This window comes from Patagioenas fasciata, chromosome 28, assembly GCF_037038585.1.
Source record: "Patagioenas fasciata isolate bPatFas1 chromosome 28, bPatFas1.hap1, whole genome shotgun sequence".
In the NCBI taxonomy this organism is placed as follows: domain Eukaryota; kingdom Metazoa; phylum Chordata; class Aves; order Columbiformes; family Columbidae; genus Patagioenas; species Patagioenas fasciata.
Genome location: NC_092547.1, coordinates 1,287,649 through 1,302,729, shown reverse-complemented (window position 1 = coordinate 1,302,729; position 15,081 = coordinate 1,287,649). Strand labels below are relative to the sequence as shown.

General features: G+C 49.7%; 1 protein-coding gene across 1 annotated transcript in view; it reads left to right on the top strand.

The window, feature by feature from the left end:
- The first annotated feature begins 2,953 nt into the window (after window positions 1-2,953).
- The window catches only part of LOC136115861 (dynein axonemal heavy chain 9-like), a 32,542-nt gene continuing 20,414 nt past the window's right edge, over window positions 2,954-15,081 (top strand). Inside the window, exons 1-7 of the mRNA XM_065862078.2 lie at window positions 2,954-3,697; window positions 5,525-5,593; window positions 6,541-6,667; window positions 8,556-8,811; window positions 10,652-10,893; window positions 13,646-13,781; window positions 14,808-15,004. Of these exons, the coding sequence (XP_065718150.2) occupies window positions 3,507-3,697; window positions 5,525-5,593; window positions 6,541-6,667; window positions 8,556-8,811; window positions 10,652-10,893; window positions 13,646-13,781; window positions 14,808-15,004 (1,218 nt within the window). The 5' untranslated portion in view covers window positions 2,954-3,506. The remainder of the gene's footprint in view (window positions 3,698-5,524; window positions 5,594-6,540; window positions 6,668-8,555; window positions 8,812-10,651; window positions 10,894-13,645; window positions 13,782-14,807; window positions 15,005-15,081) is intronic.

Below are 15,081 nucleotides of genomic sequence, written 5' to 3'. Positions count from 1 at the left end.
GTGCTTGCTGAGGTATAAGAGCTATACCAACACCCACATCTCTTTGCTTTCCTGCTCTTGGTATTTACCATGTTTCCCCAAAAAAAAGACCTACCCCAAAAACAAGCTATAGCATGATTTTTCAGGATGCTTGAAATATGAACCCTATTCAAAAAATTAGCCCTAGTTACAGTTCATAAAAAAGTCAATTTAAATAGGGTCCAGGCAGCTATACATGTAAAAAAGTAAGCATCTTTTGCAGCAAAAATTAATATAAGACTCTGTCTTAGTTTTGGAAAAACAAGGTAGTTTGCCTGATGAGGGCCAACTCAGATCATCTCTGGGATGTGTTCGCTCCTGCCTAGATGAACACATGGCATCTGGGGCTCTCAGAATTCAAGGATGCTCTATTTTATTATCAGTAGTGCTTTAATTAAAGGAATATTCCCAGCCCTCTGGGACCTGCCTGGTGTGGGGATGGGTGGCTCGTGCTTTGCTTCCTGCAGCTCCCAGTACATCTCTGCAGGGGGTGGCACGTCCCCAGTGTTTCTTGCTGGAAAGCTGCTTGCTCCATAGCACCCCTCCTTCAGCAGGGCAGGCACAGAGGAGAGGTGACAGTGGCTCTGCAGGAGGTGGCTTGGGTTTGGTGACCCCATGGCCATTTGTGTGACTCTGAGTCATGTTTGTTCTTTCAGTGCTCTAGTTTTGCACCCTCTGCCACTGCTGGAGCCGTTTTTTTTAGCTAAAACATGGCATCTGGATCTGCTGGAGCTCAGCAGTAGCAATAGTAAAAGCTATTTCCTTGCACTTTGTCCTTTGGAAAAGAGACACATGACCTCATTTTTAGTGGTTTTGTCCAAGCTAGAACAGAAGGACTGTCACGGACTGTCAAGTTCAGTCTTTGATTTGGACTCTTTTACGTGTAGGAAAACAAATATAGATGTTACTCTTGAAGTTCAAAGGATTTATTACAATTGAAGCAAGAAAAGCAGTGCAAGAAGATGATGGAAATTACAGAAACCCAGTACTGTTGAGTTTGAAAAGGACCTCTGGAGATCACCCAGTCCACCTTCCCTGCTCAAAGCAGGCTCAGCTAGAGCAGGACTGTGACTGGTCAGGTGAAATATCTCCAAGATTACCTATGTCCAAGTGTGGAGACTCCACAGCCTCTCTGGGCAACCTGTGCGAGTGTTTTGAAACTGCCTCACTCACAACCAGCTCACCATGGAACCACAGGCTTGTTTTGACTTGAAAGTAGGTTGGATTTGGGACTCAGCAGGTGCATCCGTGGGTTTTCTGGATGATGGTGTGGTCTTCAGGCCAAGTGGTGGGGGAGAGGGTGTGGAAATAGTCCATCTTGCCTGTAGGCTGAAGATAGTGCCATGTGGGCTGTGGAAAGCCCTCAGGACCAAAGGGTCCCTCCCAGAGAAAGGGCCAACATCTCAGCCATGGGACAGCACAGAAATGTTCTCAAGCTTCGTGAGGACTTTGCCACGTTGCGATGGCTGAAGATTGGCCAGAGGAGTGGCTTAGTTCACGGTGAATAAGAGAGGGCATCTCTGGATCGAGGAGTTACAGGTACCTTCCTAGTGCCATCTTGCAGCCTCACAGCTTGTGTTTTGCCTTTGTGCAGGACTTTGAGCAGGATGCCTTTGGTTTCCAGCAGAAAGTAGAAGACATGGACCGTCGGCTGGGCACCATTTTCATCCAGGCTTTTGATGACGCCTCCAACTTGGACCACGCCTTCAAGGTTTGTTTATCGCTCCCTTGCTCTTCCCTAAAAGGGAAATCAGGGCACCCGGCTCGGTGAGAATCACGCTGAGGAGACCAGGCAGTGCTGGAGCCACAGGCACATGGGGCTGGTGTTTGCTGGTGGGACAGTGGGACTTGTAGCTTTTGGGCTGCTCTTGGTTTGGGATGCTCAGGCTGGTGGGTCCCTCACAAAGCTTTTGGATGCCAGGAGATATATTTGTGTCTCTCTCTGCAATTTGGGGGAAATCATGCTTTTTCTAGGATTTCCTGGTGAGAATTGATATTGTTAGTATCAATTTGTTAATATTATTAATACATGGATCTGTTTCAGTTTTGGAAACAGGTTTTCTAGAAACAAAGCTGGTTTATTTATCAATTAATCTATCTTGCAGAAATAATAAATGGTATTTTTTTAAAAAAATCAATATAAGCATTTGTAGAAAAGACTTTAGCAAGTGACAGTGTTTATCTTTGTAAGTTTTTTGAAAAAAATAGAAAATCTTGAAGCATTTGAAGAACAACAGTTGGAATGTGGTCCAACCCCAGAGAAAGTCTGAGAGGCCCCGTAACAAAGGGAGCAAATTTCCTTTTTCCAAAGTGCCCATCGGTGCGGACAGTATTGAAGCATCTGGGCTGGGGAGGAAGGTCCCAGCTGATCTCTCTGCAGGAGTCGGGGTTGTAAATTTTTCCCCTCTTCTTTTCCTGCGTGTTCACCCCAACAGCTGCTGGACATGTTCGGGAGCCTTTTGGAGCGACCGGTAGTCGCTGCAGATGCTGCTGGCAAATACTCCGTCCTCATCAGCATGTTCAGCAGGGCCCTGGACCACGCCAGGCTGATCTACTCCCGGCACATCCAGGCAGAGCTGAAGCTCGGTAGGTAGAACGTGCTGAGTAAAATGGGTTTTACAGGGAGTTTGATTGAGATTAATTTGGGGGGGAAATGATTTATTTTTCTAAGGAACCCAAAACTTTACAAATTGCAGATGTTTTCAGCCTCTGTAGCTCCTAGTGGCAATGGAAATGCCTGGGAAAGCTCTGTTCTTAGTATTAAAGCAAATAATTGGTTAGGAGTAAAAATACCCTTTTTCAAATGTGTATGCATGATATGTGACTGGGAATGGAGACACATGCTGAGCTTTTCTCCCAGCGAGGCTGTGACAGGAGGTTTCTCTCCACATTTGTGTGCTGCCTCCAACACCCCACGGGACCTGCAAACCCACTCATGTGCTCCTCAGAATGAATTTATTTTGTTTCCCTTACAATGCTTAAAATGCAAAGTATGCGAGTGGGACTTTGTAACCAAGGGTTTAATCAGCCTTTTCCAAGTTTATTATTCCCCGTGGCTGTTGGCACAGGGGGGAATGGGTGGATTTCTATCAGATTATGAGGATTCAAGTGTGTCATTTTGAACAATAACCTATTTACTTGCCTCAGAAAGATCATACTGGAACGAGACAAGTCCTGGACTGGAGAGAATCATGGAGAGAATCATTTGCTGTGAATTTGTGGTTATTGTTCTGTGGCTGTTAGATAAGGCGGACAGAAGTAACTCCTGGTCAGAAATCCCTATGTCAGTGTTTGTGAGGGGCGGGGAATGTGTCCCAGGCAAGGGACACCTCACATCAGCTCAGGTTTGGACATAGTCTGGGCTTCTCGTTCGATCTCAGCTCCTTATTCAAGATCCAGAGGCACTCGCCTTGGTCACAGACCTACATCAGTGTGGCAGATGTTGGATTTAAGGAAGGAAGCTGGGAAATCAGAGCAGTTTTCTGCAAATGAGGTTCTGTTGTTGCATCTTTGGGGTTACAAGTGCAGCGTTCAGTCAAACGCTGTTCCAATGTGCCCTCCCCAGGATCCCCCCTGTGCACAAGAACATGCCGCCGGTGGCTGGAGCGCTGCGCTGGGCGCAGGAGCTGCGAGCGCGAATCCAGGTGCCGTTTGATCACTTCAGGCACATCCCACATCTGTGCGTGTCTGTTCCAGCTAAGTTGCTTTATGACCACCTTGCTATCTTCTCTGTAATCAATCTGATTTTCTTTCTGTGGTGAACATTATCCCATGGTTATAGCTGAAATAATTCTTAGTCAAAGAGGTGTGAAGTGGTTGCACTGGTGCTTTTCAGCTTCCTTGTGATCATTATTTTTTTTAAGAAACTCATTAACTGGATTTGTTTTGAAGCGATTAAGAGGCACAGTGGGCTATTCAGCTTTCAGACATAGTTCCCGGGTTGCAATTGAAAGAGGTATCAGAACCTTTCCTGCTGCAATCCCACTCAGCGTGTTCTCCAGGACCTCCTCAGCTGCAAGTCCTGGTTCTGGCATCATCCAAACTGTGAATAGCGGAGAAGTGCTGGGCTGGACTCAGCTGAGATGGGTCGATGGAGCTGGGTTTGCATGTTGGGGAGCAGACGAGCATTTTGTTGGGCAGAAGAAAACTTTCTCAGCGTTAAACAAAGGAGCCATCTCCCAAGATCAAGGAAAGAAACCAATGCTGGTATATTTATCACCCAAATGCTTGTTATAACGGATGGTGTCAGGGAAGTATGGCCTCATACTCACAGCTGGCACCACATGAGACAACATTTAAGAGCTCTGTAAGCAAGGCGGTGTTGGACTTATGACAACTGAGGGTGTTCTAGGGACTGCACCTGGTAGCTCACAGGAATGGCTTCACGTGTGCTGGTCAGGATTCTGTGTAAATGGATCCACTTTTTTAATGTACTTGACCAAAATAACTTGACCGTCACTGTACCATGTTTGTAACCTTCTCTCACTGTATCTTGCCATTAAGTGTCTTTAAGTGCACAGTTATTCTGCAGCAGCAAAGACATTGGTGCAATGAAACAAACTCTTGGGCTGTTCCCAGCACAGAGCCCAAGTTATCATGTCTGATTTGAACCTAAATGGCAAATTTTTGTCCACCATGAAGGACCCAGATCTGCATTTCACACTGATTTTCTGTCCTCTGTTTAGAGTAGTTAATAACGTGCTCTGTAACGGTGGTGACATGATGCTGTTGAAAGGGAAAAAGGATTAAAAAGGAGAAACAAAAGTGGTTTTGCTGGGATTTACTTGGATTTGCTCAGAGGACTTGTTTACTTCCAGCAGGTTTCTCAGCACTTGCCCAGCGGTGACTGCTCAGGCGCTCCTTTTTTCCAGCTTTTGGTTAAGTTAATTCAAGTTTTGTCAATATGTCCTCCAAAATCAACAACCATCTTGAGGAAAACTTGGATATTGTAGATGAAACAGTGGGGAAAAGACAGCATGATAAGAATTCCTCTGGCCTGCTGTTCCCTGGGCTGTACAGCCCTGGCAGCGTGGCCAGGGCTCTGCCTCCCGCACTCTGGGACACCTTTGCTCTTCGGTTTGAGGGGCATGAATTGGGCACCGCCAAGAGCTTCATCTGCCGGGAGCCACACTCTGCTTCTTTCTGTGCCTCTTTGACCTCAGAAAGTGGTGGCTGGTGAGCAGAGGTTGCCCTGCTCTGTGCAAACACCGGAGCATTGAGTATGTTACGGAGACCAGTGTTCCTCCAGCAGCTCTGGGCCCTTGTTCTTCCCCCAGGACGTGGTTCTCATTTGCCAGTTGCCATGCAAACACCCGCAAAAGGGCGCACTGGGGCTTGGAGAGCTTTTGTGCAGTGAAATGGTTTTGGGCGATATGGTGGGGTTGGAATGTAAGATCCCCAGCCAGGCTCTGCCTGCAAGGTGGTGGGTGGTTTTGGGAAGGGGTAAATAGAGACTGCAGCCTCACAGGGCTAAATGTAACGCTGAGCTTGTCTGTTGTGCCACCAGCTGCTTGGACTCTGCTGAAGGAGGAAGGGTGATAGAGAAGTATGAAGAAATGATCCAGCTGCTCGACAGGTAAGTGGTGGCTCAGGCATGACTGTAACTATATGAAAAAAAGCCAAACCTTATAGAATCATAGAATTGTTTTGGTTGGAAGAGACCCTCATGTCCATCCATTAACACAACCCTGGCACTGCCCCGTGTCCCTGAGAACCTCGTCTCCACGTCTGTCCACCCCTCCAGGGATGATGACTCCACCACTGCCCTCGCAGCCTGTTCCAATGCCCGACAGCCCTTTGGGGAAGAAATGTTTCCTAATATCCAGTCTGAACCTCCCCTGGTGCAACTTGAGGCCATTTCCTTCTCCTTCTCTAAACCACCTTTCAGCACGTTTGCAAGCCCAGGGCCTGAGAATGTCTCTTTCTAAGCCAGAAGGAATTTTGTGATGAGAGAGGAGGAGGAATCCTTTGCTACACACCACAGTCTTTCTGTGATATCTTGAAAGGAGAAGTTTGCATGGGAGGGACAGGGGCTGTGCAGCCCAGCAGAAATGTTGGAACGAGATTCTTTTGGATGTAGGAGATGCTGTGGTAGAAAACCTGAGCTGACCAGAAGTCTCAATCCACTTGTGCCCATTCACAGTGTACTTACCGTGGCTGTAATGTGTGTATTCCACAAGTGGGAGTGGGATTCGTTGCACCTCACTTAATATCTTAATGTTTGATGCTAAAACTGAACTGATTGCTCTGAGCTTTTGAATGTTTGTCCCCAAATTTGAATCCTCTGCTAAGAATGGTACTTGGGGGATCTTTGTTTTCCTGACTTGATGCTGTCACTGGTTTTCAGGTGTTTGTCTTTGAAGCCAAGATCTTTATGGAGGTGGTGTGGGTGGGTTTTAAATATTCCTTGATGTTCTTCAGCCCTCAGAAGTGGACTTGGCTTTTATTTGGTTCTATGTCTTGGTGTGCGGGCTTGGCAGCTACGTGGTGGATGTTTTAATTTGTTTGTTTGTTTTTCGGCAGGTATCAGGAGAAGCTCTATGCAGACTGGTCCCAGACAGTCTCTGAAAAATCACAGTACAACCTTACTCAACCGCTTATCCGGCGAGATCCAGAAACCAAACTGATCACGGTTAATTTTGATCCCCAGGTAAGAACTAGCTTTCCTGTCTGCTGGAGGGCACGTCTCCAAGCTGTGCCCCACCGTGCATGGCAAGTCTGGTGGGATCGCTACTAGATCTGTTCTGCTGAGGTCCCTGGAGCATCTGTTATGGGTGACATGAATTAACCATCCCCTTTGTGGGCTCTGTCTCCTGGTAAAATATCAGGATTACAGTTTAAGCAGCGCAGATTGTAATTAAAGCCAGAAAGTCTGTGAGTAGCCAGATGTTAACTGGTGTCAACATCTCCAGAGCAGGTTGGTTTGACGCTGGTGTGGGGAGCGTAGGAGCAGCATCCTACAGACGTGGGTTCGTGTTATGTTTACCTGAAATCTGAGCTTCCTGAAAGGGTATAAAAATCCCAGGAAAGGTTTGTTTTGTTACTTCAGTGTTGTGGCTGTTGGATTTCCTTAATTGTGGTGCAGGAGGCTTCCAGTAGGTCTCTGTTCCCTAGGGCTGCCCTCTCCAGCACAGGGAGGCCTGACCATCCCCCTGCCCAAAGCAGAGGCAGGGTCCAAGCCAGCAGAGTGCAGAGGTGGATTCAAAGGTGCTGGGGCCTGATGAGAGCTGGGGCCTCTCAAATGTGAAATGCCATTTGCTGCGGAGGTGCTGAATCTCAGGGGCCTGGGAAAACATCAAACACTTCCCCCTTTCCCTGGGACTTGCTGCTGTTAGAGAAAAGTGTTGAGGTTCCAGAGCTCATTCCAGCTTGGCTCTCAGACAAAGGATTTGTCCAGCTCCTTGGAATCTCCTTGCTAAGGTGGGAAGCAAATGGCCCCAGGGGATGTTTTCCACCCTTCACCCTGGTGCCAGGGTTTGGAGCCTGTGACGTGCTGAGCATGTTCTCAGCTCCAGTCTCTGAGTGCTTCTGCGCTGCTCTCAGCTTTCCATACTGAGGACTGCCTCATGTCCTCAGGTGCCTGCTTAGCAGCCCCTTCATGCCCTTCAGAGCAGATAGGAGCACCTCATTTTGCCTAAAGGGAGGATGTATTTGCAACCCTTCAACATTAAAGAATCTTCCAGAGCTCACCTTCCATGGAGGAGAGGGAAAGAGGGTAAGACATCCTTGACACCATGATGGGGCTGTCTCAGACATTCCAGTGCATAAAAGGGAGGGGAGTTTGGTTCTATCTCACTTGGCCTCCTGCTCCCTCAATCCCCTGCTTTTCCCTTCCTCCCATCCCATCCTCTTCCATCCACCTCCTCAAACTGCTCCCTTCACCCTTCTGCGCTCCGTCTTTCTTTCCTCTTCTTGTCATTGTGGACATAGTCACTTTAGTATTGTAGATACTCCTCACCCCTGCCATTGCCCATACAATATACTGAATTTCTGTCACCCAGCCAAAATGTGCCGTTTCAGGAGCATTTTCCCTCTCACAAGCCACTAAACTGAGCAAAGATTTTTTTTTTTTGTCTTAGAAGTGATATATTGCGTTGGAAGACCTTGCTGCTCCGTTTGTTGCAGGGACTCACTTCTACTTGGGTTTATAGTTTAATAACCCACTCAATCCCGTTCCATCACAACTCAAAGATGCTTTTGGTTGTGCCTCCTCCTGCAGGCACAGTATTGCTGAAAGACTGTATTGATGAGGATAGCTGAGAAGACCAGAGATCATCATGGCTTTTAGAGGCTGCACAGGGTTTGCTGGCTGGGTAGTTAACAGAGCTATATGTCTTTGATTGGGAAGCAAATCAGAGGCAAAGATCAATGGGAGGGAGATGGTCTGGACTAGGAGGTGTCCAGGCCCTTCTCAGAGCGTAGTGCTTTGTGAATAAAACAGCAGGAACCCCCTAAGATCCCCAGAATTGACGGGAGGGTGTCTACCAGGTGAATGGGGAGGATTGTCTCACATTCAGCTCTCTGCCTTGTTTCTGCAGCTGGTGTCGGTGCTGAGGGAGCTGAGCTACCTGTCTGGCAGCCGGCTGGGAGCCATCCCACCCACGGCAGCAGAAATCTATTCCTCCAAGGAGTCATACCGGCAGCTGGCGGCCAGCTTGGAGCTGATGGTGAACAGATACAACAAGGTCCTGAAGACAGTCCTGGAGGTCGAATACCCTCTCATACAGGAGCAGCTGTGGGATATTAACTTGAAGCTGAAGAAGGCAGAAGAAACACTCAACTGGAAGATGGAGGGTGAGCTAGCTCTGTGTTAGGGCAAAAGAGGCCGTACAGGATTTCACAGAATCCCAGACTGGTGAGGGCTGAAGAGACCTCTGGAGATCTCCCAGTCCAACCCCCCTGCTCACGCAGGGTCACAGAGCAGATCACACAGGTGGGTCCAGGCGGGTTTCAATGTCTCAGAGAAGGAGACTCCACACCCGCTCTGGGCAGCCTGGGCCAGGCTCTGGCACCTCCCAGCAAACAAGTTTCTGCTCATGTTCAGATGGAGCCTCCTGTGTTTCAGTCTGTGCCCGTTGCCCATCACCCTGGCGCTGGGCACCACTGAACAGAGTCTGGTCCATCCTCTGACAGCCACCCTGAGATATTGATCCCATTGATCAGATCCCTCTCAGCTTCTCTTCTCCAGCTCAACAGCCCCAGCTCTCTCAGCCTTTCCTCAGAAGAAAAATGCTCTAGACCCCTCAGCATCTTGGTAGCCACCGCTGGGCTCTCCCCAGTAATTCCTTGTCCTTCTTAAACTGGGGTGCCCAGAACTGGACACACCACTCAGATGGGGCCTCACGAGTGCAGAGCAGAGGGGGAGGATTCACCTCCCTCGACCTGCTGGCCACACTCCTACTCACGCAGCCCAGGTACCATCAACCTTCTTGGCCACAGGGCACATTGCTCATGGTTAACCTGCTCACTTGGGTCTCATCAGATTCCTCCCATGTCCCCAGCCTCCATCACCTGGTTCCCAGTGACAGTTCACAGCAGGGCAGGGGACTCTCCAGCAGAGCCAGCACTGGGGAGACAAAGGGCAGCCCCCAGCCTGCCTGCTCCTTCCCATCTTACCTTGATCTGCTTGGGCTGGGGACAGGATCCTGATCCCTTCAGCTTCCCTCTGGGCTTTTGGGGAAGAGAGGCTGCCCTGTAAGCAGTGATGCTGAGGAAACGGCAAGATTGGGGTTTGTGAGAGCTGGCAAGGCTGGGGTTGAAGAGTCTGCTCCCTGCCCGTGCCAGCCCAAGTGACCCACTGTGTGGTCATGTCCCTGTGTCCCCAAGGCACTGCTTTCTCCCTGAGTTGTGCAGGGACTGGGACCCCTTGGCCCAGCCATCTGGCTTGGGACAGACTTCTCCCGGTGGGGGCCAGGGCCACCTCGTTATCCTTTCCAGCCAGATGAAATACTGTGGTTAGTGGTGAGGTTTGTGCACCGTGACTTTGGGATGATTTAACCAGTGTTCTTGCTTGATCAGTTTGAACTGCAAAGCAGAATGGAGGAAGACAATTTGTTTCCTCTTGGTGAAAGCAAACTGCTCGCTGTTGGAATATATATTTCTGTCATCAGGCTTGTGGTATGAACAGGAACAAGTGTCCTCCCTTGGGAACTTGCAAAGCAGAATTCCTCATGCTGAAAAGCTCTTTCTCCATTGCACACCAAAGATGAAGGGACTTTCCTGCAGATGAAGTTCCCTGAATCTAAATGCAGCCCTCGCTGGTACCTTGGGCTGTCACAGCCTGTGTTTGTGGGGCTGTGGGTCCCTGCTCTAGTGACAGTGGCAGGAACACTCAGCCTGTTGTCCTTGTTCTCTCTCTGGTAGCAGATTAAATCTGGGTACGGGAAAGGGGGAAGTGTCAGACGTCCCCACGGTGCTGGTGCTCCTGGCAGAAAACAGAGGCTGCAGCTGTACCATGGATTGTTGGGGTAGGAGGGAGCTAGAAGTGACTCTTTTGGTTGAGGTGGTAAGTCTCTTGTGTTAATGATGGGTGAGAAATACATGAAACCGTGGGGGAAAAGTCTTATGGAGAGTGCACAAGAGCTTGGCCATGCAGCTCTGAAAAAAAGTAGTCAATCATCTCATTTTTTACCAGGTGTCTGGGATCACATCTCCATGGTGATGGATGATGTCCATGACCTCGAGCAGAGGATACAGAAAGCCAAAAACAATGTTGAGGAGATCCAGACCATCGTGGGATCGTGGGCGTCGCCCATATTTGTGAGAAGAGATTGTAAAAGAGAATCGCTGCTGAGCCTGGAGGACTGTCAGGACCGCCTGGAACGGCGTTACAGCCTTGTCCGAGAGTCAGGGCAGAGGATTCATCTGCTGGTGAAGGTGAGGGGGGACCTTCTCCAGGGGTTTGTTGACTCTTCATAGGCTCTGGGTGTCTCTCCGCTCTGGTGAAAATGTCCAGAGCTGCTTCACCTTAAAATTAACTCCCTTAACTCATTTGAAAAACTTACCTGTTGTTGATTAAGGAATACTTTGATGGGTGAGCTGGTACAGCTGAGTGTGCGGGGCTGCTGACCAGGCACCGAGTTTGGAGCAGGAGTGGGAGCCGATGCGGCCCAGTCTGGCTCCCAGTCCTGGTTCTTGTGAAGCCACTAGAGGGGAGTCGTGCATCAGGCTTTGGGATCCTGCTCAGAGGAAAAACTCCTCCGAAATATTCACCTTAAAATGGAGAGGCAGCTGGCTGTGGCTGACCTTTCTGCTTTAGGCTTGTTGTTCCTCTGTGGGAGCAGGAGGTGACGCTGTCAGTCCAGGGAGAAGCTGAGTAACAAGAAAAAAGCTGCTGTCTGAACCCTGGGTTTTTTCCAGTGGCTTTGCCAGAGCTGAGAGTCCTCTTTGCAGAGCAGGAGAAAGCCCAAATCTCTGCGCCTCACCTGCCCAGAGGTTTTAGCGTGTCAGGGACAGCACCTTGGCTGGAAGGCAGATGGATTTTAGGTCCAGCCCACTCCTGAGGGTCGCCATCTGGCCTTGGACTCTGGAGAGACTGGGCTGACCCTCTCTGGGACACTGAGCCCTTGTTGCTCACCTTACTTCACTGTCTGCACTCAGCCTTGGGCTTCTGACCCACTTCTGTACCCTCTGAACCCACGGCGAGGATTTTACTATGCCCACGTTGTCCTGCTGCTACAGCTGTGACAGGCTCAACCACCTCCAGCTACACCCAAAAGATGGGAACACTTCCTAAATTGACCGGAGAGAACACGGGGCTGTGGCCAAGGCAGAAGGGCTGGCACCGCTGCTCTGGTGGCTCACAGGGCAGGACCAACTGCAAAGCAGCATGAAGGTCCTGGGGAGGGAAAGGCACCGTGGCCCAAAATAGGATGTCCCCATGCCTCTGTCCTGCTGTGCTGGTCAAACCTGGAGGAACAGCAGCAAAGGGGCCAAGAGCTGGTCTGCTGTGTTTCCCTTGGGTGTTCAGGTCTTCTTTTGAGCAGGTGAGTCTTGAGGCTGCTGAGAGAAGAGCACAGAGAGTTTGGGTACGTGCACCCACAAGCACAGGCAGGACAGTGAGATGCTGGCTTGCATTGCCCTTTTGCACCAGGATGAGGCCTCTGGAGTAAAGGTTCAGTAGAACACCAGTGACAAGGGGGCATTGTCAAATACAAGGGCATGGGACGGTGAAGAGGGGGTGGTGCTTTCAAATGGGCATTCCCATAGTGTTCAGTCCTGTGAAGTTCCCCTTTCTCTTGTGTCAGCAAAATGTGGAGGTGAGTCTGCAAGGCACCAGAGCCCTGGCTTGCTCTGTTAACAGTTTAATCACTCAGCGTTGATGTGTAAAGTTGGGGAGCAGCAACTCTGGGTTGACTCAAGCCCAGTTGGCAATGCCACTCTATCTTGAGGAGGCTGAGGCCAGACCTTCTTGCTCTCTGCAACTGTCTGAAAGGAGGTTGGAGCATGGAGGGGGTTGGTCTCTTCTCCCGAGTAGTAAGAGATAGGATGAGAGGAAGTGGCCTCAAGTTGCACCAAGGAAAGTTCAGATTGGATATTAGGAAAAAATAATTCACAGAGAGGATTGTGAAGCTTTGGAATAGGCTGCCCAGAGCAGTGGTGGAGTCACATCCCTGGAGGTGTTAACAAATGTACAGATGGGGTTCTTAGGGACATGGGTTAGTGGTGGAGTTATGTTATGGTTGGATTCGATGATCTTGAGGGTCTCTTCCAACCAGAATGATTCTATGATCTCATGTGTGCCAAGCTGCCATGCCACTGGGAATGGCACCCTCTCCTGTGTCCCCAGAGATGAAATACAGCCAGCTTTGAACCCCTGGCAGCAGACTGCAAGCTGGACCTTACGTTTTTTTTGAGCCCGTGCCTGTGTTGAGAGCCCCTGGCAGGCTTAGGAGAAAGAGCCCTCAGAGGGCATAGCAAGGCCGGAACAGGATCACGGCAGAGCCTGGGAGGTGCAGGGGATGGATACCCAGGCTGGTCTTGTGGGTGTGGAAGAGGAGACGCAAGAAGGATGGGGCCATTCTGTGGCCTAGAAAACCGTGAATTTCCTGACTGTGAACTTGCCTGGAGGTAAGGAACGCAATAAGCTGAGAAGGGAGGCTGTAAGCCAACCCTTTGTCTTCTGATCCCAATCTTTAACTATTTTCACTTGGTTTATTTAAAAACCCTTTTCTGAATTTTAAAGTTCTCTTGTTTTGAGATGACCATTTGTAGGGCAGAGGTGTAAGCAGTCCACTTGGAAGGACTCATCCACCCAAGGTAACATTATACAGGCCACAAGGACTGAGGCTTCATGCGTTGGGATGAGCCTTTGGCCCAGGTCTGCAAAGCACCCTTGAGCCCTTTGGCCTCAGAGAAGAGGGAGGAGAAGGTTGCAGGGCTGCTAAGTCTCTCACGCACTCCATTTTTACCTTGTGATTATTTTGAGTTGCTTCAGATGACAAAGCAGCCCTTGACAGAAGGAGAAAATTGTGGCCATGCTACCAGCAGCAACATCCGTCTGTCTGGTTTCTCACCCCCCGCAGGGCTGGTACCTGTGTGCTCATTGCCATGAGTCCTCAGCTGTGGGCAGCTCTTGTAGGACAGACTCAGCCCCGCTGTATTTCAAAGCGTCGTCTTTTTCTTCCAGGAAAACCAGAGCCTCTTACTTGCAGACCCAGCATCTGACATCTGGAAGGCCTATGTGGATTACGTGGATGAGATAGTTCTGGATGGATTCTTCACTGCCATTGAGTGCTCACTCAAGTACCTCCTCGAAAACACAGGTAACTGCTGGTTCCTCAGCTCTGGCCGTGATACCATCTTCAGTCTCACCAAAAGGAAGTTTCTGTTTTGTGCTTTGACTTGTGGTGGTCTTTCTACTCTGCCTCTTGCATTGTCTACAGCAAGTGCTGGAGGAGCCTCCAGACTCAGAGGGTAACTCTGTCCCCTGGTCACTGGAGCAAAGCCTTGCTCAAGGGAAGGGACAGAGATGACTGTGCACCATTTGCTGGGATTTGTGAACAGACAAAATTGAGGCATCATTCCAAGTCTGTTCTTGGGCATCAGCCATCTCCTGACCTCCCATGCACAAAGCATCAAGGTGACACAACCTTTCGTTTGTGGAGAGTCTCAAGAGTTGGTTCTGTGGATGAAAGACATGAAAGAAAAACCTCCATCACTGAGGAGTGAGGAGAGGGGTCACCAAACCAGAGCTCCTGCCTAAGGCTGCCACGGAGGGTCACTCTGCTGAGAGCAGCTGTGTCCAGCTAAAGCACATCTTCAGAACGCTTCCCTCCTGGATGTGGAGGCACACTGAGCTGGAGAATTGCATCCAGTTCCTCACCATCTTGTTAAAAACAAGCACAGAATTTCACATTTGTGAAACCAGTTGGTGTTTTATTTTTTCATGCCTTTCTCCACTAAATTAAAGAGCCTCTTGGTTCCTGTTGTTTTTCTCCTCTTTAAGTACTTATGCGCTGTAATTGTTCAGCTCTCAGACTCCCTTTTGATTAGCTGAAGAGCCTGGTCTCTTTAAGGCTTCCCTCCACAGCATTTTTCCGGTCCTTAAATCACTTGTGTCTCATCTGTTCTCCAGTATCTCCTGTGGGTACCAGAACACCAGCTGGTTTGGCAGCCTCCCCTCTGCGTTGTATGCAGACACAATGTCACTGGACCCAGCGAGTGGGTGTCCCACCTGCCTGGTGTCCCTGTGGGGCATGTGTGTGTCTTGTGGTGGGATGTTAGTGGTGGCTCTAGATCACTTTTCTCCCCTTCAAAAATAACCTGGCACCTCTGTTCTTCCCTACCAGATCCCAAGGCAGGGCTTCCTCCCCTGTTTGAGGTGCAGCTGGATTTGGTGATCCCAGATTTGATATTTCAACCCTCCTTGGACCCTGGCACAAACGATGGCTTCTACGACGTGGTGGAAGGTCTTCTCAACGACATCTACCGGATCTCATCGCTGGTGCCCAGGCTGGCTGAGCACAGCGGCTTCCTCCACTACCAGGTCCGTGGCTGTGGAGCTCCCTCACGCTGTGTGGCAGTGAGGAGGTGCCACGCTGCCCCCGCATCACTGCGAGCTCC